This window comes from Lonchura striata, chromosome 9, assembly GCF_046129695.1.
Source record: "Lonchura striata isolate bLonStr1 chromosome 9, bLonStr1.mat, whole genome shotgun sequence".
Classification (NCBI taxonomy): Eukaryota; Metazoa; Chordata; class Aves; order Passeriformes; family Estrildidae; genus Lonchura; species Lonchura striata.
The window spans coordinates 8180311-8207538 of record NC_134611.1 but is presented as its reverse complement, the minus strand read 5'-3'; the positions used below and the strand labels follow the sequence as shown (position 1 = coordinate 8207538).

The following is a 27228-nucleotide window of genomic DNA, read 5'->3' as shown; positions in this document are numbered from 1 at the left end:
TATGTCTCTCTGTCCTACCAGCCACCTGCAGGGAGGCTGTGATGTGTGACGGGGAGGTGACGAGGGGGATTGCCTCAGGCCACTTACATTTCCCTACTTCTTCTCCCAGGAGAAAGCAATTTAAGTTTAATAGTATATTAAAAAAATATTAAACCCCTTATTGGAGCTCTTCTTGCACGGGCAAAGAGAGGAGAGGGACTTTCTGAGCTCATCTGCAGTGCATTAGTAGGTAAAGGATTGCATTTACATCCTCCCCAAGGTCACAGAAGGGCACTGCTCATTTCATTTCAATACACAGTTTACCCCTGTGCTGCATTTCTTAGTGTTTAGCAAAGACAAGCCCCAGGGTCACTCTGAACTTTAATTACATGAAAATAACCTGCTAAGAGGTCCCTTCCTTTTGATAATAGACAATACCGGCTATTGGAATGAGCTTTGCAATTGATTTGGGAAATACACAAAATGACACTTCCAGCCCAGCCTTTTGTGGACACAGGACAATTCACTGTCTGTTTAACAGCTATAATAGCCCAAGACCACACTTTCTTACAATAATTACACTTTCCCTTGAATTTATTGAGGTTCAAAATTTTAGCTGTCTGCTGGGAACACTTAATTTATACACAAAGCATCTCAGGCTGCTTATGCAGAAGAAAAAGCAGGGAGAAACAGGCACCTGTTTGAACACACAAGTCCTCATACATCTCTTTCTCTTTTTTTTTAACTGATACCTAACGAACATACAGATTCCTCATGCATTTTTTGGGCCTGCCCAGGGCCCTTAGGGGCATTTTGGAAGCTGTGAAATCTTGAAGAAACATCTGTAAGGCAACTTGGGCTGTGACCAAGTGTCTTTCCCATGGCCATTTTTATTTTCTTCTAACAAGACAGAACTAAATATTGTCATCTTGTGACCGTTATCTTAAAAATAAATAACCTGTGGTGTTCTTGCTGTCTGTGGTATTGCACAACCACTAAGATTCCACCCAGCTAAAAGCATTAGAGCCACCACGAGCAGATGGCTTTGCACAAGGCATGGCCACAACCATTTCAGATGTAGGGGCTGTTTTCCCTCCTGCCAAAGCACTTTAGGAAACAAGGAATTCAATATCCATGTTGCAGTGGCTGTGTAGGGCCATCCAAAAGCCAAGTGACAACTCACAGCAGCTGTAGAGGTGGGAAGGGGAGGAAGCTGAACTGACATTTCCTTCATGTATCTGGGAGGTACACGTTCCTCATAACACAATTTTGTGCTAATCTTCAATTTGCTGTACTGGGAAGCTTTTCCCTGGTCAGCAAGCAAGAACATCAAAATTACAGTGAAGTCACTGTGGGAAATAACACGAGTTTCCTCCTCCTTCAAATTAAAAGGAGGACACAGGCTGGGTAAGAAACACACTGCTGCAATAGGACTTGATTGACTTTAATGTGGAAACAGTTGCACAGCTTAATATATTTCCTTGCCAGAAAACTGGGAATTTGTTTCCAAAAGGGCAAAGGCCTTTGGGATGTGTCCTGATTCTTTGTGATTGGATCTGTGCTGCTGTCAATGATTTACTGCAGCATTTCAGAGCCTGGCGGGCTCCATGCTCCTTCCAGCAGTCCTGAAAACTTAAAAAAGCTTTGGTTTGCAGCTGATCTATAGCAAAAGTTTCCCTATGGCAAAGCAATGTGGGGGAGGCTGGCTCAGCTCTGTCCCTTGATGCTGTCCATGTGCTCGCTGGCTTTAACACCAGCCCAGGCCACGGAGCTCCAGGCACTGCCTTCCCACAGGTAAGTCTGTTCCCTAACCCAGTTCTCCAGACAGGAATTACCAGCACGTCAATCAGCCCATCGGTTTTGTCCTGACTTGAGGCATGTGAACATAGCTACTAGGAAAAAAAAAAAAAAAATTAAATTGGCAGTTGTCCAAAGACCAAGCCAGGCATCACAATTCCTTCTTAAAGGAACTGTTTGCACAATGGTTTTCCTTTTACAGATGACTATTAAGCCTCCTTAAACTTCCTTACCGAAATTAACAGGCTGGGTTTGGGCACTGAAAATGAATTCTCTATACAGGATGATTTATGAGTTAATATTTTTCATATTCTTTTGCATTCTAATTATTTTACACTCGACAACACGAAGCTAACAAGTGCATGTGAATAACCCAGTTTTCAGTCCAAGCCAGATCCTCATACCTCAGTTTTTTTCTCCCCATGAACAATATTATTAACCTATCTGAGTGTCACTTGGGCTTTGAAGGAAAGGAATAAACAAGTTACATTTTTTTCTAAAGCTATAGTGTCATGATAGGGAAATGGGTGGAGGGTTTTTTTCTACAGCTATTAATTTCAAGCTTGTTGCAAAGGCAAATATGATTTAGGAGGATCAAAAAAAGGTATCAGTGATAATTGGAACATGGAGACAAGGAGAAGGTGGAAAGGAAAAAACTGTGGTAGTGATACACTTAATTATGAAGGCTTATTCCGATAATCCCTTTTGAAAATGAACAAAGACAAGATTTTTGATGTTTGATGAACTTATCAAACAAGGCAGAATAATGAAGAGGTAAATGTGAAATCCAGTTGAAGGTGAGCCAATTAAGCACTTTGCAAAGTGCTGAAGGATGCAGCCCACAAATCCTCCTGTCAGGGCAAAAAGGCATCAATACCTACACGTCCTCCAGCTCTGGGCTCACCTGCAGGCTCCTGGGTTTCCACCTCACACAGGGATCTGCACCCACACTCCCCTGCTGAGCTCATGTGGCTCTTGTCCAGTAAATCTCTCTTCCCCAGCCTCTGATGAATCCCCCATGAGCCACAAACCTCTGCTCATTATCCATATTTCTCTTTGGACTGCAGTCTTGTAAAGTAAAACAGGCTCCTCATTAGTTAATCACCAAAATAATAATAAAAATAATAATGTTCTGACTTGCAACAAACCCTCAAAATGCATTGAAGGCTGTGGCAAAAGCAGGGTTGTATTTGCATGCCACGGATTGCTTCTCAAGACAAAGAAATGGCTCATGCAAATGAAAGTTTTAGGAGTAGAGACAGAACTAGAGATTGTAATGACTGGGCTGGGAGGCAGGAGAAGTATTTTCTGGCTGTTGTGTAGAGATATTCAGAGTATGTGCAGAGTCTGACCCAAGAGCCACTACAACACCATACCTCTGGCCTTTTCTCCTTTCATAATACTCCTTTAGTTATTTTCTTCTCTTCATAATTTGTGTATTTTGCTTCAGAAATACTCAACCAACAAATTCTTAGTCGAGATCTTTTGTACCTCGTTCTCTCAGCACTGTTGTTGCAGCCAATCCCATCCCTCCCCAAAAACCATGGAAACCTGGATCGGATTTCACACTGGCCAGGAAAAACCCTGACCTTGAGCTCACAGGGGTGTAAAGAAAGTGACATCAAAACAGGCTCAGTAGTGATAAACATCCCTGCTCCTGGAGATTGTGATGTGCTTCTGAAAAGAAAGGGAAAAAATTAGCTTTTCTCTAAAACCCGTCTCTTCACAATACCGCCTCTGTTTACTCAGGATGGGGGTCATATATATATATATATATTTAATTGCAATCTACCTATTGAAAAGGGCAAAGATGTCTTGGGAGAGCAGGAATGCCAAGACAAAATCCCCAGGTACTGCCCCTGCAGGCCCTGCTAAATTCTGATGGTGAATACTTGGATGGGACATTTTGGGATGCTTCCCATTTCCTACAAACCAGCTTCCTGGTGGAAAAACACACACACAGAGATAATTTTCCCCCTTCCAGCCTTCAACCCCTCTCAAAACACAGCTTCAAAGACCTCAGACCACTGTTTCTTCCTCTCCCTAGAAGGAGCAGCAGAGATGTTGATTCTCCAGCTCCTGTTGACTGTCAGCTGAGCCAGTGGTCAGGATGGACTGATTGCTTCCCTTGCCAAGAGAAAAAAGTAAGGATCCACTGTAATGTATTAATTTCTCTTCAGATGTGTCTGTGATGAGGATCTACACACATTAATTATATATATTATACATATTCATCATTCTGAAGCATCCAGTAAACTCATCCAAATATGATGGAAATGCTCCTCTGCTAGAGAGGCTCTTATTTACCCTGGTGTAAACTGGGGAATAAATTCATTGGAGGCAGGGGAACAGGAAAAGCAAAATCAAGGCAAATGGTGGAAGAATCAGGCCAGAATAGTTGCCTGAGACTTTCTTCCTTCTCTGTCTCAGATTTAATTATCCCCCGATTCTTAATGCAAATAGTCCAGTAAAAAGAAATTAGAAGCAGCCGTCATACATCAGCTTCTGTTCTCATATTTTTATATCATTTCACATATGTCTTCATAGTTTGAGAATTTATTTTCACTTACCTGACATAATTCTGCTTTCTACTGAGTTTATCTTATCCCTGCCTTTTTTGTTCCTGTGCTTATAGACAGTATATTATCAGTAAATAATATGGCTTTTCTCCCTTTCTTTTTTTTTCCCCACTTCCTAGTTTAAAGAGCAGCAATTCTCATTAATAATCCATCAGAAATGTTGCAGGATCAGTGTTGTAATTAGTGTCTGTGTCCATTTGAGCCTGGTGCACTGCAGGACAAAGCATATGCAGCTGGAAAAATGCCATATTTTTCCAAGGTATAAAATAGAGATATTTTTTACACAGCCATTCTAGCCTCCTCTAAGTTCACCTGTATGAACTCCAGGCAAATCTGAGCTCCCAGCTCTCTGCTGACTCTCCTGCCTTGATCATGCACAAAGTCTACAAGCCACACACACACATAAAAATAGGAACACCAATTAAATGCTAGTTTTGATTGCTTTTTGGCCTTGGAGGGGATGTCTGTGGGGCACACACGGGTTGTGTCTCTGTGCAGCACCGGCACCGGCGGCTGGCGCAGCCGGCGGAGTTTGGAGGGCAGCGCTGCGCCGGGCACCTCTGGGATGAGCAAGCCTGTCGAGCTGAGACAACCTGCCCAGGGCCACCAGGGTGTGGGCAGGACTTCCAGTGCCAGGAAACAGGTGAGTGACCCAGGCACAAACCCCTGCCAGAGAGGTTTTGGTCCTGGGGGGATCAGTCCCCCACCCCAAGCAGCAGGAGGGTGAGCCAGTACAAGAGAAAGCAGAGAATTTCCCCTCTTCAGTGTTTTCCCCCTGCTTCTACAGAAATCCATCCATGCTGCACTCAGATTTGGGTGGAAAAGAAGGCTGTGTGACATGGAGAATGTGAATTTTTCAGTGGAACAAAGAGAGTAGGAATATTCTGCTCTAACTGCTGTGCTGTGTGCTCACACTCCCCTCTGTGGGCACAACACTCCACGTTCTCCCCTGCTAGAGACAGAGTTCAATCATCAATCCAACCAGCAATCTGTTGGGGTGATTTAGTTATTTTTAGCCACCTCCAGCTCTGAGGATTAGGATATAAAACTGCTGTTCTCTGAAACTTTGACTAGCCTTGACAGATTTTTGTTTCTACACAAATGGCTCAAACTTCCTTCCTGAGCATTTAATGAAAATTCTATTGAAATTTGGAGCCACAGGCCAGCTCACCACCTGAAGCAGGTTATCATCACTGCACTGGGGTAAATTAAGCAGTGCCAGTTCCCTCCTCAAGGCTTTCTCCACACTCCCAGAAGCAAAAGCCCTCCCACATTGCCTTTTCTGCAAATATCCATTCTTGCAATTAATTATTGCAATGAACTCCCTAAATGCCTCCTGCAACGGGAAAAGGAAACCTTGCACTTTAATAAGATGGAGTTGAATTCCTTAAGCCAAAGGGTGAAGCTATTCCTACAGCAACTTTCCAAGAGTGTGATTTTAGAAAATAAAGTCAGGGTGGTGAGGTGACCTCTCCTTGATTCCCACCTGATAGAAGCCCATGGGAGTGGCCAGCTTGGACTCTGTGCTGCGTTTAGGTCCCAGAAGCTTGGAAAAGCCAATTCCTCATGGAATAACGCCATGCTTAACACACAGCATGACTTCTTGTGGCCTTGAGATGTGGGAGAAAAGCAGCACAGTCAATGCAAGCTGCCAGCCAGGATTTCTGGAGGGCGGATAAGCCACCGCCTGCATCTGTGCACTTTAGGGCGCTGCATTCAACGGCATCTCGTGTGCAACGGAGACAGAGACTGCAGAGATGGGTCTGATGAGGATAATTGTGAGGATGAAGATATTGAAAACCCTTGTGAACATCTGTTCCCAATCCCAGGGGTGGAAAAAATAGTCCAAGGGTGAGTAATTAATCAATAGCTGCTCCTCTCACAATCAAAACAGGATTATGTTCCTTATATTGCTCTTCCTTAGTAATAGCAGTGATCCAGGAATTGATAGGGAGCTGTACAAAACCCAAAGGGGAGGTGCTGTCCCCTGTGACCATGCGTAGCAATAGGGGTTCATTCCACCTTTTAGTTCAAATTCTGTCTCAACTCTATTACCTGACCACAGTACTTGTGATGCCCTTCTTATACTCCTGAAAAAATAGATCCCAGTTATCTCACAGCTTTCTCCAGTTGTTAAAAGTAAGAGACTAAAGCAAACAGCAGATTTTGGAGATGCAGCACCCTGCTGGCCTTCATCCTTAGGGAGATTTAACTCCAGGATTTTGGACTCCAGAGCACAGATTCAAGGCAGAGAGCCTGAGCTCCACACGAGTATATGTAAATACTCCTATCCATGAAAAGTGTTTCCCTGCTCAGTTTCAAATTTTGATTAGGTAATACAGGCAAGAGAGAAATCTGGAATAAAATGAAACTGAAAGGCAAATTGTCACTGTTGAAAACCTTGTATTTTAACCAAACTACTGCTCAGTTTCCCTTGGAAAACACTGCCCTGTCTGTGGCAGAGGGATTGGAATGAGATGATCTTTAAGGTCCCTCCCAGCCCAAACCATTCTAGGATTTTATGAACGTGGACTACAGGATGAGAATGGAGCCAGCCATTGTGCAACTTTCCCATCAGCTCAATCCAACACTCTCTGGAGTCCATGAGATAAATGTCTCCCTGGCCCAGGGCCTGGAAGGGTCCATCAAAAGTTTTACAAGGCATGCATTAATTTCCACTGAGAACCCTGTTTAATTCTGCTCTCTGAAGTGTTTCTCCTGCAGAACACACAAAAGCAATGGCATTTGCTATCTTAGTCCTAAAGATGGTTCCCTGTTGAGAAGAGCAGTGCTGCTGTCTAGTTTGAATAAAGCTTTCATTTTGGGCCACAGAATTACATGGAATACTAAGTAATAGGAGGGATTTCAGAGGGCAGCAGCTGTGAGGGCTGGAGAGCAGGAAGAAGGAGGAATAAGGAAATAATAAGTGACAGACTTGGCAAAGCACAGGCTTCATGTCTAGGGAGGGTGTTAACTACCCTGAGAAACAGGACCATTATTAAAAAGAAAGAGATTAAATTAAGACAGAAAATAATTGCAGAGAATGCCAGGAAGCACTTTGTGACAATGAGATGCATTGGGCTCAAGAGGAACCTGGAGGAATTCCAGGACTTTGGGACTTTCATAGCTGTACTGGCTGGGAGGGGCCGGGCAACTTCACCGATTGCTTCCATTTCTCACATGTGAACCCAAATGAATGCCTTGGAAATAAAATGGCTGTTTGCCTCCTGGTAGCTTTGGGAAGGAGACAGCAACGAGATAACAAACCCAGCCCAGCTTTAAGTTCTATTCCAGTTCCTCAGGAGGCCTGGGGATCGATAACCTGTAACATCAGGAGAGCCTGTGACAGAGACCGAGGAAATAAAACAGGAGTGATGAACCAACTCCTGAATGCTACCTCTTTCCAAGATACAACATCCTGACACAGGAGGGGAGGCAGAACGTTTACGACCCCGGGTTTTTTGGAGGGCTCTGTGAGTACGTGTACAACGGGGAGTGGCGGGAGCTGCGGTACGACGCCGCCTGCGAGCGCCTGCACTACGGGGACGACGAGAAGTATTTCCGCAAGCCTTACAACTTCCACGTCTACCAGTTCCTGGTGAGTGCTGCAGCAGGCCAAACTTAGCAGCAATTCCCCAGCAAAAAAGACAAATTTCCCTCAGAGATATCAGGCACGTTCTCTCTGTAGTTAAGAGTATCTCAACAGGCACTCGATGGTGTAAATTCTGGTTTATGGCGCGGCAAGGGATGCACGTGCTGTATCAGCCAGGCATCCCCACTCCTTCCTCTGGCCCAGGCAGAGCCAAGAGAGAGAGGTGTTTTCTCTAAATTCTGCTATTAATGAGCTGTAGAGCTTGAAGAAGCCTTCTGCCTCTCTAGGGATGGAGCTGGCCATGTGTAAAATGGTGACAGTGCTGCTGGTTCAATCTTTGAAAGCATTTTATGTCATGGCTACGGGGGGCATAAATCTGAATTCTGAGTGAGACAGAGATCCTGAAACCCATCACCAGGGATCACAACACCTATAGTCCATAAGGTCATGTCTGATGTTGGACACTGATCCAAGCAGAGCAAGGATTCAGTTTGGGTCTCCCACATCCTTAGTGGGTGCCTTGGCCACACTGTTAAACATTTATTGTGTTTTCTGACATGAATCAATGAAAACACATTATTCCTGGGAAATACTACTCAATGCAAGTAGCTTTCATGCCCTCCCAGCAGGCAGAGTCGCTTAGTCCCCAGTTTGAGCACTGGGGCTGGCTTTTTACAGAGCTGGCAAATGGCACAGCTCAGACTCAGCAGAGTCTGATTCCATGTGCCAGCAAAGTAGAGCTGTCAAGGAAAAGGTCACTTCTCTAAAACACAGGCAAAACAATGTTTGTTTTCTAGCCTTGCCATTGTAAATAGATGTTGAATTTTTCTTTTCCGAAATAAATTCATCCAGAAGCAGGCTGGTGAGAAAAAAAATCAGTCCAAATCATTAGGATTTGGCAGAGCTGTAAGGAACTGGAAGGAGGGTTTTATAATGGGAAGTGTCAGGCTGTCTTAATAGGTACCATTACCAGCCCTGGCTTTGAGTGGCTAAACACAAACCTTTCCCCTGCTTGGAGATGGGAGAAGCAAAATGCTTGGCTTTATCCACATTTCTCACATATTTCCAAATGAAATAGCTCAGGATTCAATTCCTTATTCCACATTCAGTGAAGTAAGTGCTGGTGCTGTCAGGAGCATCATGGGCTTTAACAGTGGTTTTCCTTTAAGAAACAGAGATTAAAAAGGAAGGGAAGCCCTTGAAAAGTTAATGTCTGCTCCTTTCATTTTAGGCCCATGCTGATTCTGGATTTGCTTTTGAGTTTTACGACGATTCAAAGGACCTGCTTGATGCCCTTAAAAGTGATAAATCCAAAACAACAGGCTTCACCATTGGAATTGGGCCTGGAGGTGCAGATCTCATGTTAAACCTGGGCCTCACTTTATCAGGTGGCAAAGGATCCCTGAAGAATTTCACACAATATGATGCAAAGGTAAAAAAAAAAAAAAAAAAAGACCCAACCAAATCAGTGATGCATCTGCTCCAGTCTCATCATCTGTGCATCGCATGGCCTGGCTGTAACTTATGTCAGTTTATCCTCTCTATTGCATTTTTTAACACAGGGTAATTTTACCTTAATTTGTTCATGTAATTGCAAATGTATGATCGTTAGGAATCCTGTTTGCTGTTCTTGGTATGTTTTAGCAAACAGGGAGTGGGAATAAAATTGAATTACGGAGTGCCACGGCACGTGTCATCTCACCCCATCCTGTTTCATGGCTACATTAAGCACATAAATAAAAAAATGCTTGAAAGTGACGATGAGGGAGGAGGGAATATCAAGATGCTGATCAAAACAATTATCCTCAAGGAATGATCTCTAGTAGCAAATATATCTTGCTCAAATTAATACGAGCTGCCTTGTGACGGGGAAATGGGCTACTTTTTACAGGAGGTTAAAATACCATGCTGAAAAAATAGCACCTGATAATAGGGTGTACTTCTCACAGAGGGTTTGCATCATGGACTGGCAGTGATGACCTCTTTCCAATCTAATAATATGAGTGCTGGTATTTCCCACATTTACCGTGCCCCATCCCCACTTCTCTCTGGCTGCTGACAGAAAACAATAAAGAAGAATTACTTTGATGGTTCTCCAAGTTAAAATGCCCTTAAAAGCTGTTTGAAATGAGTACCATTATAGTATTTACTGTGCCCTTGTCCAGACTCACATGATGTTTGCAGCTAAATGATGATCAGTTATTGGAGGAATCATTTAAAGGGTTGCTCATGTTGCAGTGGAGACTTGTCCAAAGCAATGGCAAATTCAGAGGTGGAGCCCTGCACCTGGTGGTATATCCAGGAAATTCTCCCTCCATCAGCATCTTCCTGGCCAGGGAATCTCCCCTCTGCTGGTTTGGGCTTGACCCTTGTGCTCTGCCACTCGTGGAGTTTGTGAAAAAAGCAAAAAAGAGGTAAACAATATGGAAAGGAAACCAGAAAAAGAAATTGCAGAAACAGGGAACAGAGGGGAATTATGTGGAGCCCAACTCTGATCATATTCACATATCAATAAAACCCGTGTAGTATCCAACCCCCCAAGGCCCTCCACCTCCACAGCACATCGGAAAGAGACATTAAAAAAAGAATTACCATTATTTCATCTAAAATCAGGCTTGTTTTCATAAATGCACTGACAGAGACTCGGTCTTTCCCCTGCAAGCCTAAAGACTAGAAATTCACTGTTTAAATGAATGTTGACTGCAGCTCCTCTTTCCTTTACCTGCAGGAGGTTGGATTCATTAGAGCTGTGACCAAGGTGCAGACAGCTCGCTTCAAGATGAGAAGGGACAACATTGTTTTGGATGAAGACGTGCTGCTCTCCCTGCAGGACCTCCCAGACACCTACAACTATGGCATGTATGCCAAATTCATCAACGACTACGGCACCCACTTCATGACATCTGGCACCATGGGGGGTGTCTTCGAGTACATCCTTGTCATCAATAAGGAGGAAATGAGAAGAAAAGGTCAGAAAAACAAAAGATATCCTCTCTTCTAAGCTTTCTGCTTTGAACCTGGTATTTCCAACCTGGTGGCACTACTGGCCACGTGGCTTGGGATTAGCTTGAGTGTCACCAAATGTGCTTCATACTCTGATTTCAGAAGTACCTGGGTGAAGGTTTGGTCATGAAGGAAGGAACCTGAGCATTATTTTCTCCATTTCTTCAGTGTCACTTGATAATCTTCTCTTATTTTCTTGTCATCTTTGTTCACCATGAATGCTTGAAGGCTGCAAAGCCACCCAGAACTCAGCAAATCAGCCCTCTCACATTTCAGCCTGTTCGCAGTGAGGGCCACAATTTTCTGTAAATGGAAATACTGCACTGCACTCAGCAATACCTCTGCCACTTCACTCCTGTTAGTGTCACATCTGGAGACTAACAGACCCCTGTTAGCTCCACTTCTCAACAAATTGGAGTGCATGAGGCTGGAGGGCCCTACCTCTAAATCTCAGTTAGATAAAACACGCACTGCAGACGCTGAGAGCGTGAGAATTGCCATTGCTAGCAAGTCAAAAATGTAACATTTTTCCTAATCAAAAACATGATATACAGAACAATAATATGGCTCAATAACCAGGTTGTCAACTTTTGCAAAGGTGTCAACAATGCAATAGATCCCATTTCCCCTAAGGGCCATCACTCTGCTGTGCTGAGGGTACCACTGCCTTGGTAACTCCAGGCCAGACACTGATGAAGAAGGAAATTGAGATCTTGGACAACAGGTGCAAATTGTTGTAATTTCAGTAATTTCAATAATTTTCATGGTTCTGCCCCAGATTTTATCCCTGGTCTGAAATGGTTTGGTCCCATCAGCATTAGGATAACTATGCACTCCATGCTGCATATTACCCATGCCAATTTTTCCACAAGAAATTACTGCTTGAGAGAATTTTCAGCAAGTTCCTGAAACTCTAATGTTTGGAAACATGATGCCTCTTCAAATTACTCCTTCACTTTGAAGGGTGAGTGATATAGAAGTGAACAAGGTCTTGGCAAGCAAGTCTTCAGGAAGCAGACTGCCAATTTCAGAGGAAGAATTAATAGAGCATGTGGAGGGAGGCTATTATTTTGCTTTATCTTGTGCTTGCTGTGTATGTAAGGAGATTTACTGCTATGAGATGCCTTATCTTAGGAGAGAAGGATACTGAAGTCCAGCAAAAGACAAAAATGCACCCCAGTAGAGATGTAATTTTCATTCTAATGCAGCACCATTCTGTAATTTTCATCTAATCCAGGCTCTGCCAGAAAGTCCACCCTGACAAAGCCAGCAGTGCTCTGTGTCACACAGTGCTGACCCAGAAGGACCCACCTGCAGTGTCTGATATGCCATTGTCTGAAAGCATTTAGTGAAGAAAAAACCCTGATTTCTCTAATGTTGATCACAGCCATGCTTGGAGGCTGTGTTTGCAAGAGGATTATCCTCCTCTCCCTGAGGAATGGTTAGGATCAGGATATAAGTGCTCAAGTCTTAAAATTAGAGCTTCCTAAGATGAGTCTGGAGCTCTGCAGATGCATCACTGAGTCCCCACAGGGCTGAGCATGGCACTGCTTCAGCTCAGCCACTGCACCCTGAGGGCCCACCCAGCCCACAAGGCTGTTGGCTAAATGCTCTGAAACAGAGAATATTAATTTTTTTATAGCCCAGTGACTAAAGCACAAACTCAGGAAAAAGATGCCTTGGCCAAGTCCTCCCTAAATGAGACACAGCTTAGGTGGTCACTGAACATTTGGCATTTGAGCATTTAGGAAAACTGAATTTTGAAAATGAAATCACCTCCTCCGTTTAGCTATCCACAGCTCACTGCAGAGCTTAGGGCTGCAGTTTTGCTGCCAGACCCATTCCCAGCTTTCAGGCTGCAAGGGCTTATATGGATGTGGTCATGAGTGAAATAAATACATATGTCAGAGCGAGGTCCCTCGTTGCTCTGCCATCAATATTTTTCATTACTCGTTTTTAAAATAGATTGTTATGGTTCTATTATTTAGCAGAAAACAGTATAATGTGTTCACACATTACAAGAACATTTATGGGAGGAACATTATGCACGGAGTAAATTAGAAAGAGTCTTCATATATTCTGATTAATTCAAAATGCAGCAGTAAATCTTATCACTCGAGCACATTTAACTATCACAAATTATATCATATAAAACAAAAAAAAACCTATCAGGGCTCCCCCCTCAAGCACTAATATTTACTGAGGCCACCCTTTTGCAGTGATAACCACTTTTCATTTATCAAGACCCGATCTTGCCACGACCAATAGCAAATGGTATCGACAGCCCCTCGCTGAACATAATTACTCAACGGGAACCATGGCAAATCAATTAATCAGGGTGTTCCTCAAGTTTAATTTTATGGCACTCCAGCACCAAGATAAGCAATCGCTCACATTGCTTTGGGTGAGTGAACTTTACCCACGGTGTTTACAACTGTTGAACAGTTTAGTGCGAGTAATTGAGTGCTGCACGCTTAATCTTTCTCAAGGGCCCAGTTTTGCAGTGGGATGCAGTTCCCAACTCCAGTCTGGAGCGTGTTTCAGCTCTCACCAGTCTGGATCCAGGAGCTGCAGCCCCTTTCTCAGGATGCTGAGTACCTAAGCAGGGTATGGATCCACCAGGCTGAGGAACAGATCTGTGCCCCAGAGAGCCTCTCCTGTAGGGTGTGCAGAAGGGAACAAGCTTGCTGGTGACATCCCAGAGGGACCACGACAAGCTCTGAGCCCTTGGGAACCCCATGAGGTCCCCACGTGCAGGTGATGGAAGGGCATCCTGCCCCTCTGGTGAGGCCCCACGTGCTGTGTTGCATCCAGCTCCAGGGTCCCCAGCACTGGAGAGAGGTGGAACTGGTGGGGCAAGTCCAGAGGAGGCCACAAAGCTTAGATCAGAGGAGTGGAGAACCTCTCCTATGAGAAAAGGCTAAGTGAATTTAGGTTGTTCAGCCTGGACAAGAAAAGGCTTCAGTGAAACCTCATTGCAACCTCCCAGTGCTTAAAAGACGTCAGAAAGACAGGTTTTAATCAGGGCCTGTTGTGACAGGACAAGGGGTGGTGGTTTTCAACTAAAAGAGGGTCAATGCAGATTAAAGAAGACATGTTTCACAATGAAGTTGGTGAAACATTGGCACAAGTTGCCTGGAGAAGTGGTGGATGTCCCATCCCTGGGCACGAAATTCAAGGCCAGGTTGGACAGGGCTCTGAACAAACTTGTGTAGTTGAAGATGTCCCTGCCCATGTGGGAGAGAAGCTGGACCAGACGGCCCTTAAAGGTCCCTTTTAACCCAGACCATTCCATAACTGCACAAAACCAGAGCCATGAGCGTTTGAGCAATATTTTAAACATGAGCAAGGCCCTGCTTTCCAGTTCTGAGGCAAGGCTGTTCAGCACACAGTGCTCCAGGTGGGGCTTGGACAGAGGTTGAAACTTCAAACCATTAAACCCCAACACACAAACCCCACTGACCTCTGGGCCTCCTTTCAAAACCATGCTATGGATCACCAGGCTTCTTTGGAAAACACTTTAAAGTCCTCTTGACAAAAAAAAGAGCAATATAAGAGTTACCTATTGCTTACAATACCCGCATTTACTGAAATCAATGGGCTTTTTAACTACTGAAGAGGATGGCCTTATATTTGCAGTAGACTGAAGTGCTTACATAAAAGCAGGCTGTATGAAATATGCACATTGCTTACCTTGGTGAAACCACATCATTAGCTCCCTTCTCCCCTCTGCAGTCACTTCGTGGCTCTCCAGTTAGATATTTTCATGATCTATGTGGTGGTGCTGGCAGCAGCAGGCAGGAAAGCTCTGGCAGCTCTCAGCACACACACCTTTTCTAAGGTACTCCTTAAGGTGCTGCTCAAACCATTAATGGGTGGGTCAGATCCTGAATTTAGGAAAATTAGTAAGGATCTATTGATTTCAGCTGCTCTTCCTGGCTTTACCATGGCTATGAGTTAGTCTGTGAAAAAAACAAAGTTTGTTGTTAAATACATAGATCAAACAGGGACATTTGTGCCTGAAACCTTAAGATTTTTACTTTCTTCTAATATTTTCTAAGGAAATAATTTTTACACCTATTATATGACAGGCCCAATACACCCCAATAAAATATTGGGGTTTTGCACTGTCCTCTGCCCAGAATAGCTTTTGTCTTCAAAATAGAAGCCATGAAAGTAACTGAATCTTTTCTTCAATGACAGAAAAGAGAAGCAGGAAAACGAACATCACGAGTCACTCAATTTACCTGTCTACTTTCTGGTTTGCAGCCATCAGCATCGAGGAGATAAGTGCCTGTGTTGGTCTGTCCCTTGGCATTACAGTCAGCAAGGAGAACCTGGATCTGGGGGCAGCTCTGACACACTCTGACTGCAAACAGAAAGGACTCCTGGACACTGGTACAGCAGCAGGGCAGGGCTCTGTGGAGGCTCCTTGGGTCACTTGTGTTGGTCACTTGGGCACAGAGGTTCGTGCAGGGTCACACAAGGTGTAGGAAGGGAGCTCTGGGGCCGTCCCCCAGACAAGGAGGGACCACAGAAACTTTGGGTCTACGTCTCCAGGAGTACTGATCCCTCTTAAAAGAGCAGGGATTAATGCAGCAATATGTGGATTAGAAACAGAGGCTCTGGGGTGGCTAGGAGGCTGCAGTCCACAGCAATGACAGACTGGCAACTAAAAAAAGTCAAAATTGACTCTTAAGAAGTCCTCAAAGAGGGCAGGAGCCCCCAGATTTGTACATTCCGTAATGAGCTATAGACAGTGTGATCTATTGCCCATGTCCTGCCCAGAAACCAAAGCTGGAGGAGTGCAGGCTCTTCAGGTCTTATCAGCTTAGAGGATTTGGGATGCTCAACTTGTCACCTTGTGATAAGGTGGCAGGGCTCACCCCACAAGCACTGAGCTCACAGGAGGCAGCCCCTGCAGCATTGATCTCACCTCCACTGAGCAGCTTCTGGAGCCTGTGTGCAAACAGCAGCTGAATAACACGTGTGCAATTCACCTCTGCAGATGCTGAGAGCCACGGTGCAGTTGTGGAAGATATTATTCCCCGGATTAGAGGGGGAGATACCAGTTACAGTGGAGGGCTCCTGAAGAGCTGGGATGGCAAAATGTATCGTCACTGGGGCAGGTCATTAAAATATAATCCTGCTGTTATTGATTTCCAGGTAAGGCTTTTCTGCAGTTGAAGAAACTCTGCTGCTCTAAGGAATGAAAGTGTAGTCGAGCAGATCATTTCGTATTTTTATTGTGATCCCATCACAGAACAAGATTAAATGTAATGGGCCACTGATCTGGTAACCTCTTATTCATTTCACAATGGGGAGTACATCTCCCACTGACTGCATCCACAGGGAGACAGACAAGGAGCTTAATGCTGGATTAGTGCCACGTTAAGTTTCTGATGTGCTCCCCAACAGTTTCACAATGAAATGCAGCTGTATTCATCCCTGGATTCTCCCTGATGCTGTCTGCCCTCCTGTATAAGCAGAGGACTCACAGGGGGCTGGGGAAGGTGTTTTGTTACCCAGCAAAAGCTCTGCAAAGACAGGCCCCCTCCAGGAGTTCTCTGAGCAGGGAGCTCCTGGCTACTTTGTCAGGTGGGTCTTGTCTTTCTCCACACCCCAAAAAGGCCATAAAAATCAGTCAGGCTCTAGTCTCCCTTTGTTTCACTGGATGCCCCATAAAATGGGAAGATCACTGAAGCATCTTATAGGGTTTCTGGGGTGGGAGGAGATGAGTGCAAGAAGAAGGGATGGAAAGGGACAGAGAGGAGTGACCCTACAAACAAATAATCCAGGGTAGAACTGGCAGAGGCACGAGGGGGTGGCCACAACTCCTCAGCTGTGGTCAGCTGGACCACAAGTACCCCATCACCAGTCTGCTCCAGCAGAAGCTGTGGATTGTGGGGGAAGGATCTCTGTTGGGGCAGGGACATGCTGCCATTTCTATCCCTCTTGTCTTCATTTGAAAGCAGGTCTGAAAGCTCTGACAGAGAGTGGGATGAGGGAAAATGGATTTGGGAATTATCTGTGTTATTGGCAGGGCAAGAAGGACTGTGCAAACCTTCCTGGGCAGCAGCTGGTGGCAGAAAGATCTGATAACACAGAAGTGCTTTCAGTTCCAGCTGCAGGTTAATCACCTTTTTGCACAAGTTCCCATTAACTCTGGGCAAGATTTCTTGCAGTTTTCCAGTAAACCATGCTCTGACCTCTCTATTTTCCAGTAAACCATGCACTGACCTCTCTGCTCCAGAGCTGAGCAGTGACCCTGCAACCAGAGGGGCACTTCAGCAGCTCTTATCTGCAGTCCCCTCAGTTTGTCAACCAAGCTTGTGCAAATTTGCCTAAGGGCTCTTCCCAAAGCTCAGCTGATCCTGATCCTCCCCACAAATCACTCTCACAGTGCCTTGCACAGTGAGCTGACACCCAGCTCTTCCTGGAACAAATTCCTGGCCTAGACAGGGAGCGTTTGTATTGATGGACAAATGTAAATAAGTGTCCTCACACAGTCCCAAGTTCTTAGCTTTAGTACTCATTAAAGGTTAATATTCAGTTGGGCAAGTTATAATTGCTGCAAAACTGGACTATTTTTGCTGACTGGTAAATAGGAACTGGATTGTGCTGCTGGAAAATATGATGAGTGAGTTACATTCCCAAAGTTGTAGATGACAGTATTATTTCACTACATCAAAGGGCAAAAGATATATAGGCAAAATTCCTCATTCTCAGCATTTACTGGATATTTCACAAGCTGGCCACTGCAAGGGATAGGGTGGCAATAAATTTTGATGATGCCCTCTGTCCAAAGCTCTTACCAAAACATTTTCTTCAAAAAGGCAAGGAGCATGCAAGAATCTCAGGGATTGTGACAGCACTAAGAAATCAGTCAAAAAATAGACTTACTGGGGTGTTTTAATTTATCATTCGAATCCCAGCTAAAACCCCAAAGCATGTCCAGAAAAGCCAATCCCACACAAATCTCCAAGATGAGGAAGGTTTTGGAACGGTGGCTCCTCACTGGGGCAGCAACACATTTGCATGATGCTCATGCAGCTGTCGAGGAAGACAAATGAGTTTTCCCTCAAGTCCTGAATTTATCCAGCAATGTCACAGCATCCCAGTCGATGCCCAGCTGAAATTGTTTCCATGCCATCCATCTCCATCCCCCCGCAGCTGCAGCCCATCCACGAAATCCTCCGCAGGAGCAACCTGGGCAGCGTGGAGAGCAAAATGCAGCACCTGAAGAGGGCTGGGGATGAGTTCCTGCTGGAGTTCAGCCCCTGCCGCTGTGGGCCGTGCCACAACAACGGGGAGCCCGTGCTGGTGGGTGACAGCTGCTCCTGCCAGTGCCACCCTGGCTCCAGAGGACCCTCCTGCCAGCACACCGAGCGCCCAGGTGAGAGCCCAGCCCAGCAGGGCAGGGGAAAAGGCTGCCTGTGTTGGTCTGTCCCTTGGCATTACAGCCAGCAAGGAGAACCTGGATCTGGGGGCAGCTCTGACACACTCTGACTGCAAACAGAAAGGACTCCTGGACACTGGTACAGCAGCAGGGCAGGGCTCTGTGGAGGCTTCTTGGGTCACTTGTGTTGGTCACTTGGGCACAGAGGTTCGTGCAGGGTCACACAAGGTGTAGGAAGGGAGCTCTGGGGCCGTCCCCCAGACAAGGAGGGACCACAGAAACTTTGGGTCTACGTCTCCAGGAGTACTGATCCCTCTTAAAAGAGCAGGGATTAATGTAGCAATATGTGGATTAGAAACAGAGGCTCTGGGGTGGCTAGGAGGCTGCAGTCCACAGTAATGACAGACTGGCAACTAAAAACAAGTCAAAATTGACTCTTAAGAAGTCCTCAAAGAGGGTAGGAGCCCCCAGATTTGTACAGTCCATAATGAGCTATAGACAGTGTGATCTATTGCCCATGTCCTGCCCAGAAACCAAAGCTGGAGGAGTGCAGGCTCTTCAGGTCTTATCAGCTTAGACTATTTGGGATGCTCAAAATGGGATGGATTTCCCCCTCCACGTGCCTAAACCCACAGCTCCTGCCACCCACACATCAATCCCTTCTGGATTTTGTTGCTGCGTTATGCCCAGCAGCCCTGCAAGGCACTGAGATGGGGGAATGGCTTTAAATTGAAAAAGAGAAGGGTTAGGTTAGATATCAAGAAGAAAATCTTCCCTGTGTGGGTGGTGAGGCCCTGGCACAGGTTGTCCCATCCCAGGCAGTGTCCAAAGTCAGGTTGGACAGGGCTTGGAGCAGCCTGGGATAATGGAAGTTATCCCTGCCCATGGCAGAGGGGCTGGAATGAGGTGTTCCCTTCCAACACAAACCATTCTATAATTCATTTTTACTATAAATAGAACAGTGGAAATGAGGGTGTGTTTAATTGCTGGATTAAATCCAGGAAATCCTCTGGAGGGCTTGTGGCATCCCACTAAGGATGGCTGCTCCAAGGGGGAGAGCACAAACCTCAGCAGGCAGTTAGGGGAGGGAAGGGGAAAGGCTCAGGTGAAGCAACTGCTCACACAACGTGCCACCAAAAAAGCTGTTTTAGTAAAAAATTGCTACACTGCCAGATTATCCACCCCCTCCTGGGATGCATTTTGACTAGAGTGTCTATTTTGGGGTGAAAAAATATGTTTTTCCAAAGTGACAGGCTTATATTTATGTTTTCTTTGTCACTTTCTATACTATCCTAAAAAGTTAAGTGGGTAGCAAAAAAAGCTGGGGTCGGAACAGGCTCTTTCATTTCCAAAAAAGTTGCAGTTCTCTCTGGATATTTTTGTCCTGATTCATGATGACAAAAAAAAAAAAAAAAAAAAAAAATCTAAATCTCAGCACATGAAGCTGGCAGAAAAATCCATCTTCAGAGCAGCTCCACCAGGCAGAGCTCCAGGCCTTCAACCGTGGGCTCATCACTGGGGTCTCACCAGCAGGGAATCAAAGCTGTGATGAGACAAGGAGTTGGAGCAGAGCTGGGGAGATGCTTTGTGAGGCTGAATGCCAAAGCTTTGCTTCAGTGACTATGAAGTGGGTTTCTTTAAAAAGCTCAGGTTCTTTAAGTTGTCTCCAAGTCTCAGGAATTTGCTTGGGAAACCCAGGACCTGCCACCAAAGCAGAGCACTGGACCAGCCAGCCCTGTGCTCCTTGATTTTAGCAACAGTGGGGACAGGCACACTTCCAAACCCATGGGCAATTTTTAGTTTCAAGTTTTCAGTTGCAAAACTCATTTAAGACTTAACTAATATTTTTTTTTTTTAAAAGCACAATGTTCCAGCAGATGGAAAACGCAGCTTCCCAGCCAGCATTAAGTAAGAGCACACACATCCATTTTCCCTGTCTGGATTAATAAAGTGCCCAAGCCAGGCATGAAGGCCAGATGAGTAAATAAAAAACGACAGTAAATGACAGCCATCAAGCATTCCCATCATTCAGGAGCACCACCATAATCCATAGTATCGACCGCTCCTGACAACTCAGTCTGTACTGTAATGAAAAAGCTTTGAAATGACCCATCTCCAAAAGGACTTTTCACATCCCCACTATTGTAAATGTAGGCAAACCTAATGGGGAGAAATGAGGGTGTCTGACTCAATTCAGAAGGCTGAATTATTTCTTTATTATAACTATGCTAAAATACATTAATATACTATATAAAAGGAGGATACTAAAACTACATACTACTTTCTCTGACTCTAACACAACTTGTGACCCTCTCGTGAGAGTCTAGACACAGGTGGGTTGGATTGGCCACCAGGCTCAAACAATCCTCACCAGAATCTAATCAAGCACTCACTCTAGGAGACAATTCTCCAAACACATTCCACATGGGAAAAACAAGAAGCAGAAATAGAAATTGTTTTGAATCCTGAGAGGGAGAGAAACATGCTTACCACACCCCACTGCGTTAGGGGACTTCTGTCCTTCTGCTTTGGTCAGAGGCAAGGAAGTTGAAGCAGAGAGAGCTGTGAGCTGTGCTTTGGGAAAGGAAAACCAAGGCAGGGGGTTTCAGATGAGATGGACAAGAAAGAGCTGTTGGTGTTTGGGGTGATGCTGATTCAGAGTGCCCTGACCCCAACAGCCTGGGCCTGGCTGGCCTAGAGCAGGGAGCCCCTACCCAGAGGAGTTTCAGCCAGACCTGAAATCCCATTTTTTGTCTGTGTTTCCCTTTCTCTCCTGCGTGTCCCCAGGTGGTGAGACGGACGGGCGCTGGAGCTGCTGGTCGGGCTGGTCGCCGTGCCAGGCGGGGACGGCGCGGCGCAGCCGGCACTGCTCCAACCCTGCCCCGCGGCACGGCGGGCAGCCCTGCGCTGGGAGAGACCTCCAGAGCAGAGCCTGCTGACAGCACAAGGAGCCTGGGCTGGGCTGTAAATACTCCAGGAGCGTGGTGGAATTACCCCTGGCAGGAATTATTGTGTTTCCACGTACGTCAAATCCGGCCAGGTGCTGCCATGGTTGAGCCCCAGCAGCACCCAGCACCGCTGCTGCAGCACAGGGGGTGGCACAGAATCCACCCAAAGGAGCTGCTGGGTGACCACGCGTGTCATGAAATAAATTCACTGCGAGTGTTTACACAACTGAGCTTGACTCCCAGGGAGTTTGTATATTTTCCTTTGGGAAACAGAGGAAGGGCTCACCATCTATGCAGTTGGTATTGACATATGTACCACGAAACTTTTGTAAGTTGGCACTGTCAGATTTGTGAGTCCAGCATATTGGCCAGGGCTGCCATTGCAGCAAAGCCATATGCTGCTCTGCACGGAGAAGGCTTCAGCCTAAAGATGCCTTGCAGAGTGTAAGCCCAAGCTGATGAGGAATTTTAAATAAATAAATAAAGCAATAAATAGAGAGGCTCAAATGCAACCGTTGGGCAGAGGATGTTCCCACACAAGCAAAGGCTTTTCCTCTGTAAGATCAGTGATGAATTGACTATTAGCACGCAGGCATTTTATCTCCCAGGCACACAGAGCCTGAGAAGATGCTAACAGGCTGCTTGATTTAAGGGGCTTTTTTGAATGTGAGACGTAAATCTCAGCACAAGAATGCACACAGTATTGAACTGTGTCCAGAGACCACGGCAAGAGCCTGCAGCTCCCTCTTCTTAATGAACTGCCACAAAAACCTGGGATGGACGGGAGGCGAATGGCACTTCATTTTACTGAGCTTTTCATGGCAGGGGGAGAAGGGGGGAAAAAGCCCTGAGAAGGAATCAGACATTATGAACAACAACAGCACCAAAACCTCAAAGCACAAAGCAGCCCTTCTGTAGGCATTTGAATGGAGAGAGGGAGCAGAAAGGAATGGTGGTTTAGTGAAAGAAATTGCTCAGGTGCTTGGAAATGCTTGTTTTTCAACTGTGTGGCAGTGGGGATTTACAGGCTGACACTCAGCTGATGTAAATCAGTGTTGCTCCTTCACTGCAGCTGATTTATGGCACCTGAAGATATGGCCCCATATTTTCTTTTGTGGGCATGTTTGCCAAAGGCCAGTTTTTTCACCACTTTTTTTTTTTTTTTTTTTTGCTTGTAAATGAAACTATGGGCTGAAAACAACAAACCATGCTGTCTCAACTCCTGAGATGGATTGTTCTGTGAAAAATCCCTTTGCTGGGGGGCAAAGCTGTGGCCTTTTGGGCCAACCTTGCTATTCCAGATGAAGGAGCTGTTCACCCAGAGAGGAATTTGCTCCCAAGGGCTTGAATTTGGTGTCTTCTGTGTTATGAAATGCAGCAGCACGAAGTACCCGTGGATCAGTGTGACTTAGATATCCAAAGGAATGTGAAACGTAGCATCACAACAGGTGATTTAATGAATCTGGGCTGCCTGGTTCTGTGGCAACACGAGACAGGGCTCTTATACCAAGGACCAGTTTGGATCACAAGCAATTCTTACCTTTACATTGACTTTTTAGGACTCGGGAAAAGGCCTGCAAGTAAATGAGTATAAAATCAACTCAGTCAGAAAACCAAGAACGCTTCTTTTTTGACCAGAGGGGAGAAATTAATGAACAGAAAGATCTGATGCCTTGGAGGCTGGGAAAAGATGGGGCCTGCAGGAAAACAATCTGCATCCTCAGCTTCTAGAGCTCTTTCTAAAAGGATAAATCACAGAAGAACCACCAAGAAAAAGAAAATAAATCCAAGTGATTAAAGAAACTGCATGCAAAATCCCCATGAAGCATATAAATAAAAGCAGGAAAGCTATGTTTTACCTGCAGGTGTTAATTCTCATCACTCACCTCACAGCCCAAGGCACTGAGACACAAACCCAAGGGCTTTCTTCAGACACCAAAGGCAGGTGGGTAGTGCCCCTCTCCTCCCCCTCCACCCCCAGGGCTCAAACATCCACGTGCTGAAACCCAGGAGCAACGAAGCTGAAGTCAGAAGAAAGGAAGAAGCTGCCTGTAAGGTCTAGGAAAAAAAAAAAAAAAAAGATGATGAGCAATTACACATTTACAATGGCAGTGGAAGAAGCTAATATATCTCATGCTGAAGTGGGCAGCAGGAGAGTTGTGCAAGATGAGATAAGCAGCAAAAATGTACGTTTCTTAGCTAAACTAAAAGCTTAGAGGGTACAATAAAACACTGCAGTTCCACCCGGGTTTTAATGAATGGATTTTCCCCTCTTGCACACTGACATACATTTGATATAGTTATTTATCCTATATATTTCTGGCGGCATATTTCCCAGGAGACCTTGTTTATCTCTCTCATAAGCACATGATGGATGTATGGCGCTTTGGATAAATGGTATCACAATCAGATATTTTTATGGATATAGGCAAACTGGGTTATTAACAAAGGAAGGGCAGAGAGGAACCAGCACGCAGAAGAAAATAGGAAATGATTGATGACAATACACCTGAGGTTGCAAGGTGTAGGCTCCAGATAACCAGCTAACAGAAGAGGAGATAAGGGCAGTGCTTGAGACAGAGCTGTTTTCTACCTCAGGGTCAATGTCACATCAGCTGCCCCAACGCCTGCATCCCTCTGAGCCTGGGAGTTTAGAGCAGGCAAAAATTCCCTGGCAGGAGAAGCTCAAAAATTGTTGCCTTCCCTTTTTATCCAGCAGAATGCACAGACAGATACAAAGCTCTTAATCCCACCAGAAAAACCTGAAACAAAAGAAATTCCAGGTTCTCGTGACTTTGGGGAGGGACTGGTGTTGGTGGTATGGTGCTGCACTACAAATAAGTAAAAATGTTGGTTTATAATGGTAATAATTACTGTATTCAACTCTAGCTTTTTGATTTACAGAAACAAGAGGTATTAAAATGGTATATAAAAGGGAGATAAATCTGCAGGCACGATTTGACCTGAGATCTGGCAGTTGTGTTGGCTGCTCACTGGGCTCTTCAGCCACCAGGGTAAAACCAGGAGTTTGAAATCTGGGGACTGCTAATACCTCTGCATGGCCTTTCTGGGTTGCTTTCAACAAAACAGCTGGATGAGGGAGAGAACCTGGGCAGGAACAACTACATCCATCTGAAAGTGGGAGAAACACAGCAAGATTTAGCAATACAGAGTTTGCAAATCTCCAGCTGCAGCCTGGACGATGTTCCAGCCTCACAGGCAGGACATGAATCCAGTCCAGTTTCCCACTGCTGATGGAGATGTTAGATTTGCAAGATTCCAGCTGGTTTCATCCTGGAAAAGCTGGATGAGGCAATCACCACCCACCTGAAATACCCTCCTGGGAGTTCCTGAAGCCAGGATACCCCAGCAATGTCTTCAAGTGGGGAGGTGCAATTAAACACAGCCTCTCTGTGTTTGTCCTCTTCTTTTCCTCATGAAAACTTGTGAAAATACAACATGGGATGCAGGAGAGCCCCACTGAGAGGAGGATCTTAACCAGAAGCAGTGCTGAACAAGTGCACAGCAGGGTTATTAATCTGAACTTACACAGGGAGGGAGAGTTAGGAACACCACTAAAAGATGGTACCAAAATTTAATGGCAACCAAAATGAAACAATAAAAGCTTCAGCATAGTATTTTTTATTACCCTCCAGGTTATAATAAATCATTAGTTAGGTGAATCAAAGCAGGAAATCACAAGGACAAGATAAAGTTATGTCCTTTATGAGAGGTTTCTAAGCCTACAGGCTGAATATTCAGCCACTGCTGAAATCATACTTCAGTCAGACTATCCTGATGATCCTGATGGCTGTCAAACCTCTCCTCTCTTCCTCCAAAAAAAATCCCTCAAAACCCAAATATACAAACTCAGGTACTGTTGCCACTCCCAAAAATCTGTGTTTTTCTGGTTTGGGAACAACAGTCCCAAGTCAGGTTGCAAGGACTTGGCTGTCCTTGCCACAGCAGCGAGAGAGGCACCACTGCTGCGTGTCTGACCAGCTTGATGATCAGGAAAGGTGGTCAAAGTTACAAAAGCCACTTGACTCATCGGAGAAATGCCCTTAATCAGATTACACTGGAGCTTCTCAGGAAGGCAGGCAATGGCACTGCAGTTTGTGACCTCAGAGGTGAGCCACGCTCAGGGTCCTCACCTGCAGAGCATCTCCAGAGCCCCTGCAAAAAAACTTGGAGGCATATCCTCCTTCACACAAGCAGTGACCTCTTTGACCATGACCCAAAAAAGAATCTCTTGGCAAATTTCCACCAGACAAAAGATATTGCAGCTACACAGTGGGAAAGGGAAATGTTTTGGGTTGGCAGCTAAATGATGAAGGCCATAATGAGCACAGAGTCCTCTTGTTTTACATATGCAATGTGCTCTTCCTTTCTTAAAGCTGTCACAGGAGCCCTGTGGATAAGTGTGGAGGCGGCATGAGGGCTACAACTAAATGCATGTTCCATTGTTCAGATGTCAGGGAGCCTGAGCTGCTCTCACAGGAATTACATTCAGACAACGTCAGTCTGAAAGGAAAGGAACGGGCGATACCAGCCCACCGTCACCAGCTCTGCTAAATAAACCCTCAGCAGAAGAGTTTGACCTTGCAGATGTTAGAAGACTCACAGCACTCATGAACAACTTTGCACTGGTGGAATTGCCTTTCGGAGCAAAGCTGTCATTGGTTATTTCACAGCAAGCCCAACCAAATGTCTTTGCAAAAATCATTTACCACCACCAAAGCTGCAGGAGGCAAATCCCTGGAAGGATCCAGGCTCATGAAATGGTTTTAAAGGTTTTTAAGTTTGAAGCTTTTTAAGTACAGGGTTTTAGAATTCCTCTGTTGTTAGACCTGGACTGTGCTGTACAGCCCTAGTAGGGTAACAAAAGGCAAACCAATTTGTCTCTTTTCACAGTGAACTCTCTCCAAGACAGATGTCCCACCCTGGATGGACCCAGCAGCAGCTGGAATACTGGATTTCATGGGATCAGACTTATTAACCACAGATTGGCTGGGGAAAACACAGCTACTAAGGGCAGAAGACCTTGGGGATGTGCAGACAGCTTTTTCAAAATGTTCCATTTGTCCCAGAGAAGCCCCTGGATCCCTGGAAGTGTCCAGGGCCAGGCTGGACAGAGCTTGGAGCAACCTGGGATAGTGGAAGGTGCCCCTGCCCGTGGCAGGGGTGGGAACAGTACAATAAATTGGGAAAGCAGAGTAGTGAGGCACAGTGGCTCTAAATGTCACGTTAGATACTGTTGTGCTCATTGAGATTTAGGCTTTAATGTGCTGGATTTTGCTCCACACGACACAGCTGCCGTCACAGAAGCTGTGCATCAGTGCACATCCTGCTGCACGGGAGATCAAAGTGTCTCTTCTTATCTCAAAGGGACCTTCAACAACAAGACAGTGCAATTTGAAATCATGCAGCTACCAAAAACAGGCAGAGATAAAGCTTGTCTCATGTAGCCCGTTGCAATAAAGACAGGGAAAAGGCAGAATATTGAGGTCAGTAAGCTCATTCAATCCCATGGGACAACTGCACATCCAAAGGTGTGGTTCCTAACACCCTCCCAGCTCCCAGTGTCTCCTGAAATGTTTCTGATTTGGATGAGACCCATGGGCAGAGTGAGGCCAACTCAGATAGCCAGTGAGGTTGATAGTAAAAGGGTTTAAAATAATGGGGATTTAGGGTTAAAAGGAAAATTAAGCTTAGTAGGCCCTGAAAAGAAAATAAATACCCTGAGTACAGGAAGACTTTGTACCTTACTAGAACTGCAGCTGTGTAGCTAATACATGATAAATGCTATAATTGTTAGATGTGATGATTGTTTAGTAATTAAATTAATAATTACTGTTTAATCGTAAGAATAGTAATGAGAAACTGTGGTCAGGGGCCTAAGAAAGATCACGAGAAACGCATGTCAATGTA

At 45.2% G+C, this 27228-nt stretch overlaps 1 protein-coding gene across 1 annotated transcript; it reads left to right on the top strand.

Moving 5' to 3' along the window:
- The first annotated feature begins 1461 nt into the window (after positions 1–1461).
- C8A (complement C8 alpha chain) lies at positions 1462–21527 on the top strand. Its single transcript, XM_021542123.3, has 11 exons — positions 1462–1773; positions 3824–3920; positions 4854–4998; positions 6062–6206; positions 7764–7953; positions 9179–9379; positions 10676–10916; positions 15220–15348; positions 15959–16116; positions 18124–18346; positions 21137–21527. Exons 1-11 carry the CDS (start codon positions 1670–1672, stop codon positions 21286–21288), a joined length of 1785 nt encoding a protein of 594 aa, XP_021397798.2. The 5' UTR covers positions 1462–1669; the 3' UTR covers positions 21289–21527.
- Positions 21528–27228: the final 5701 nt, after the last annotated feature.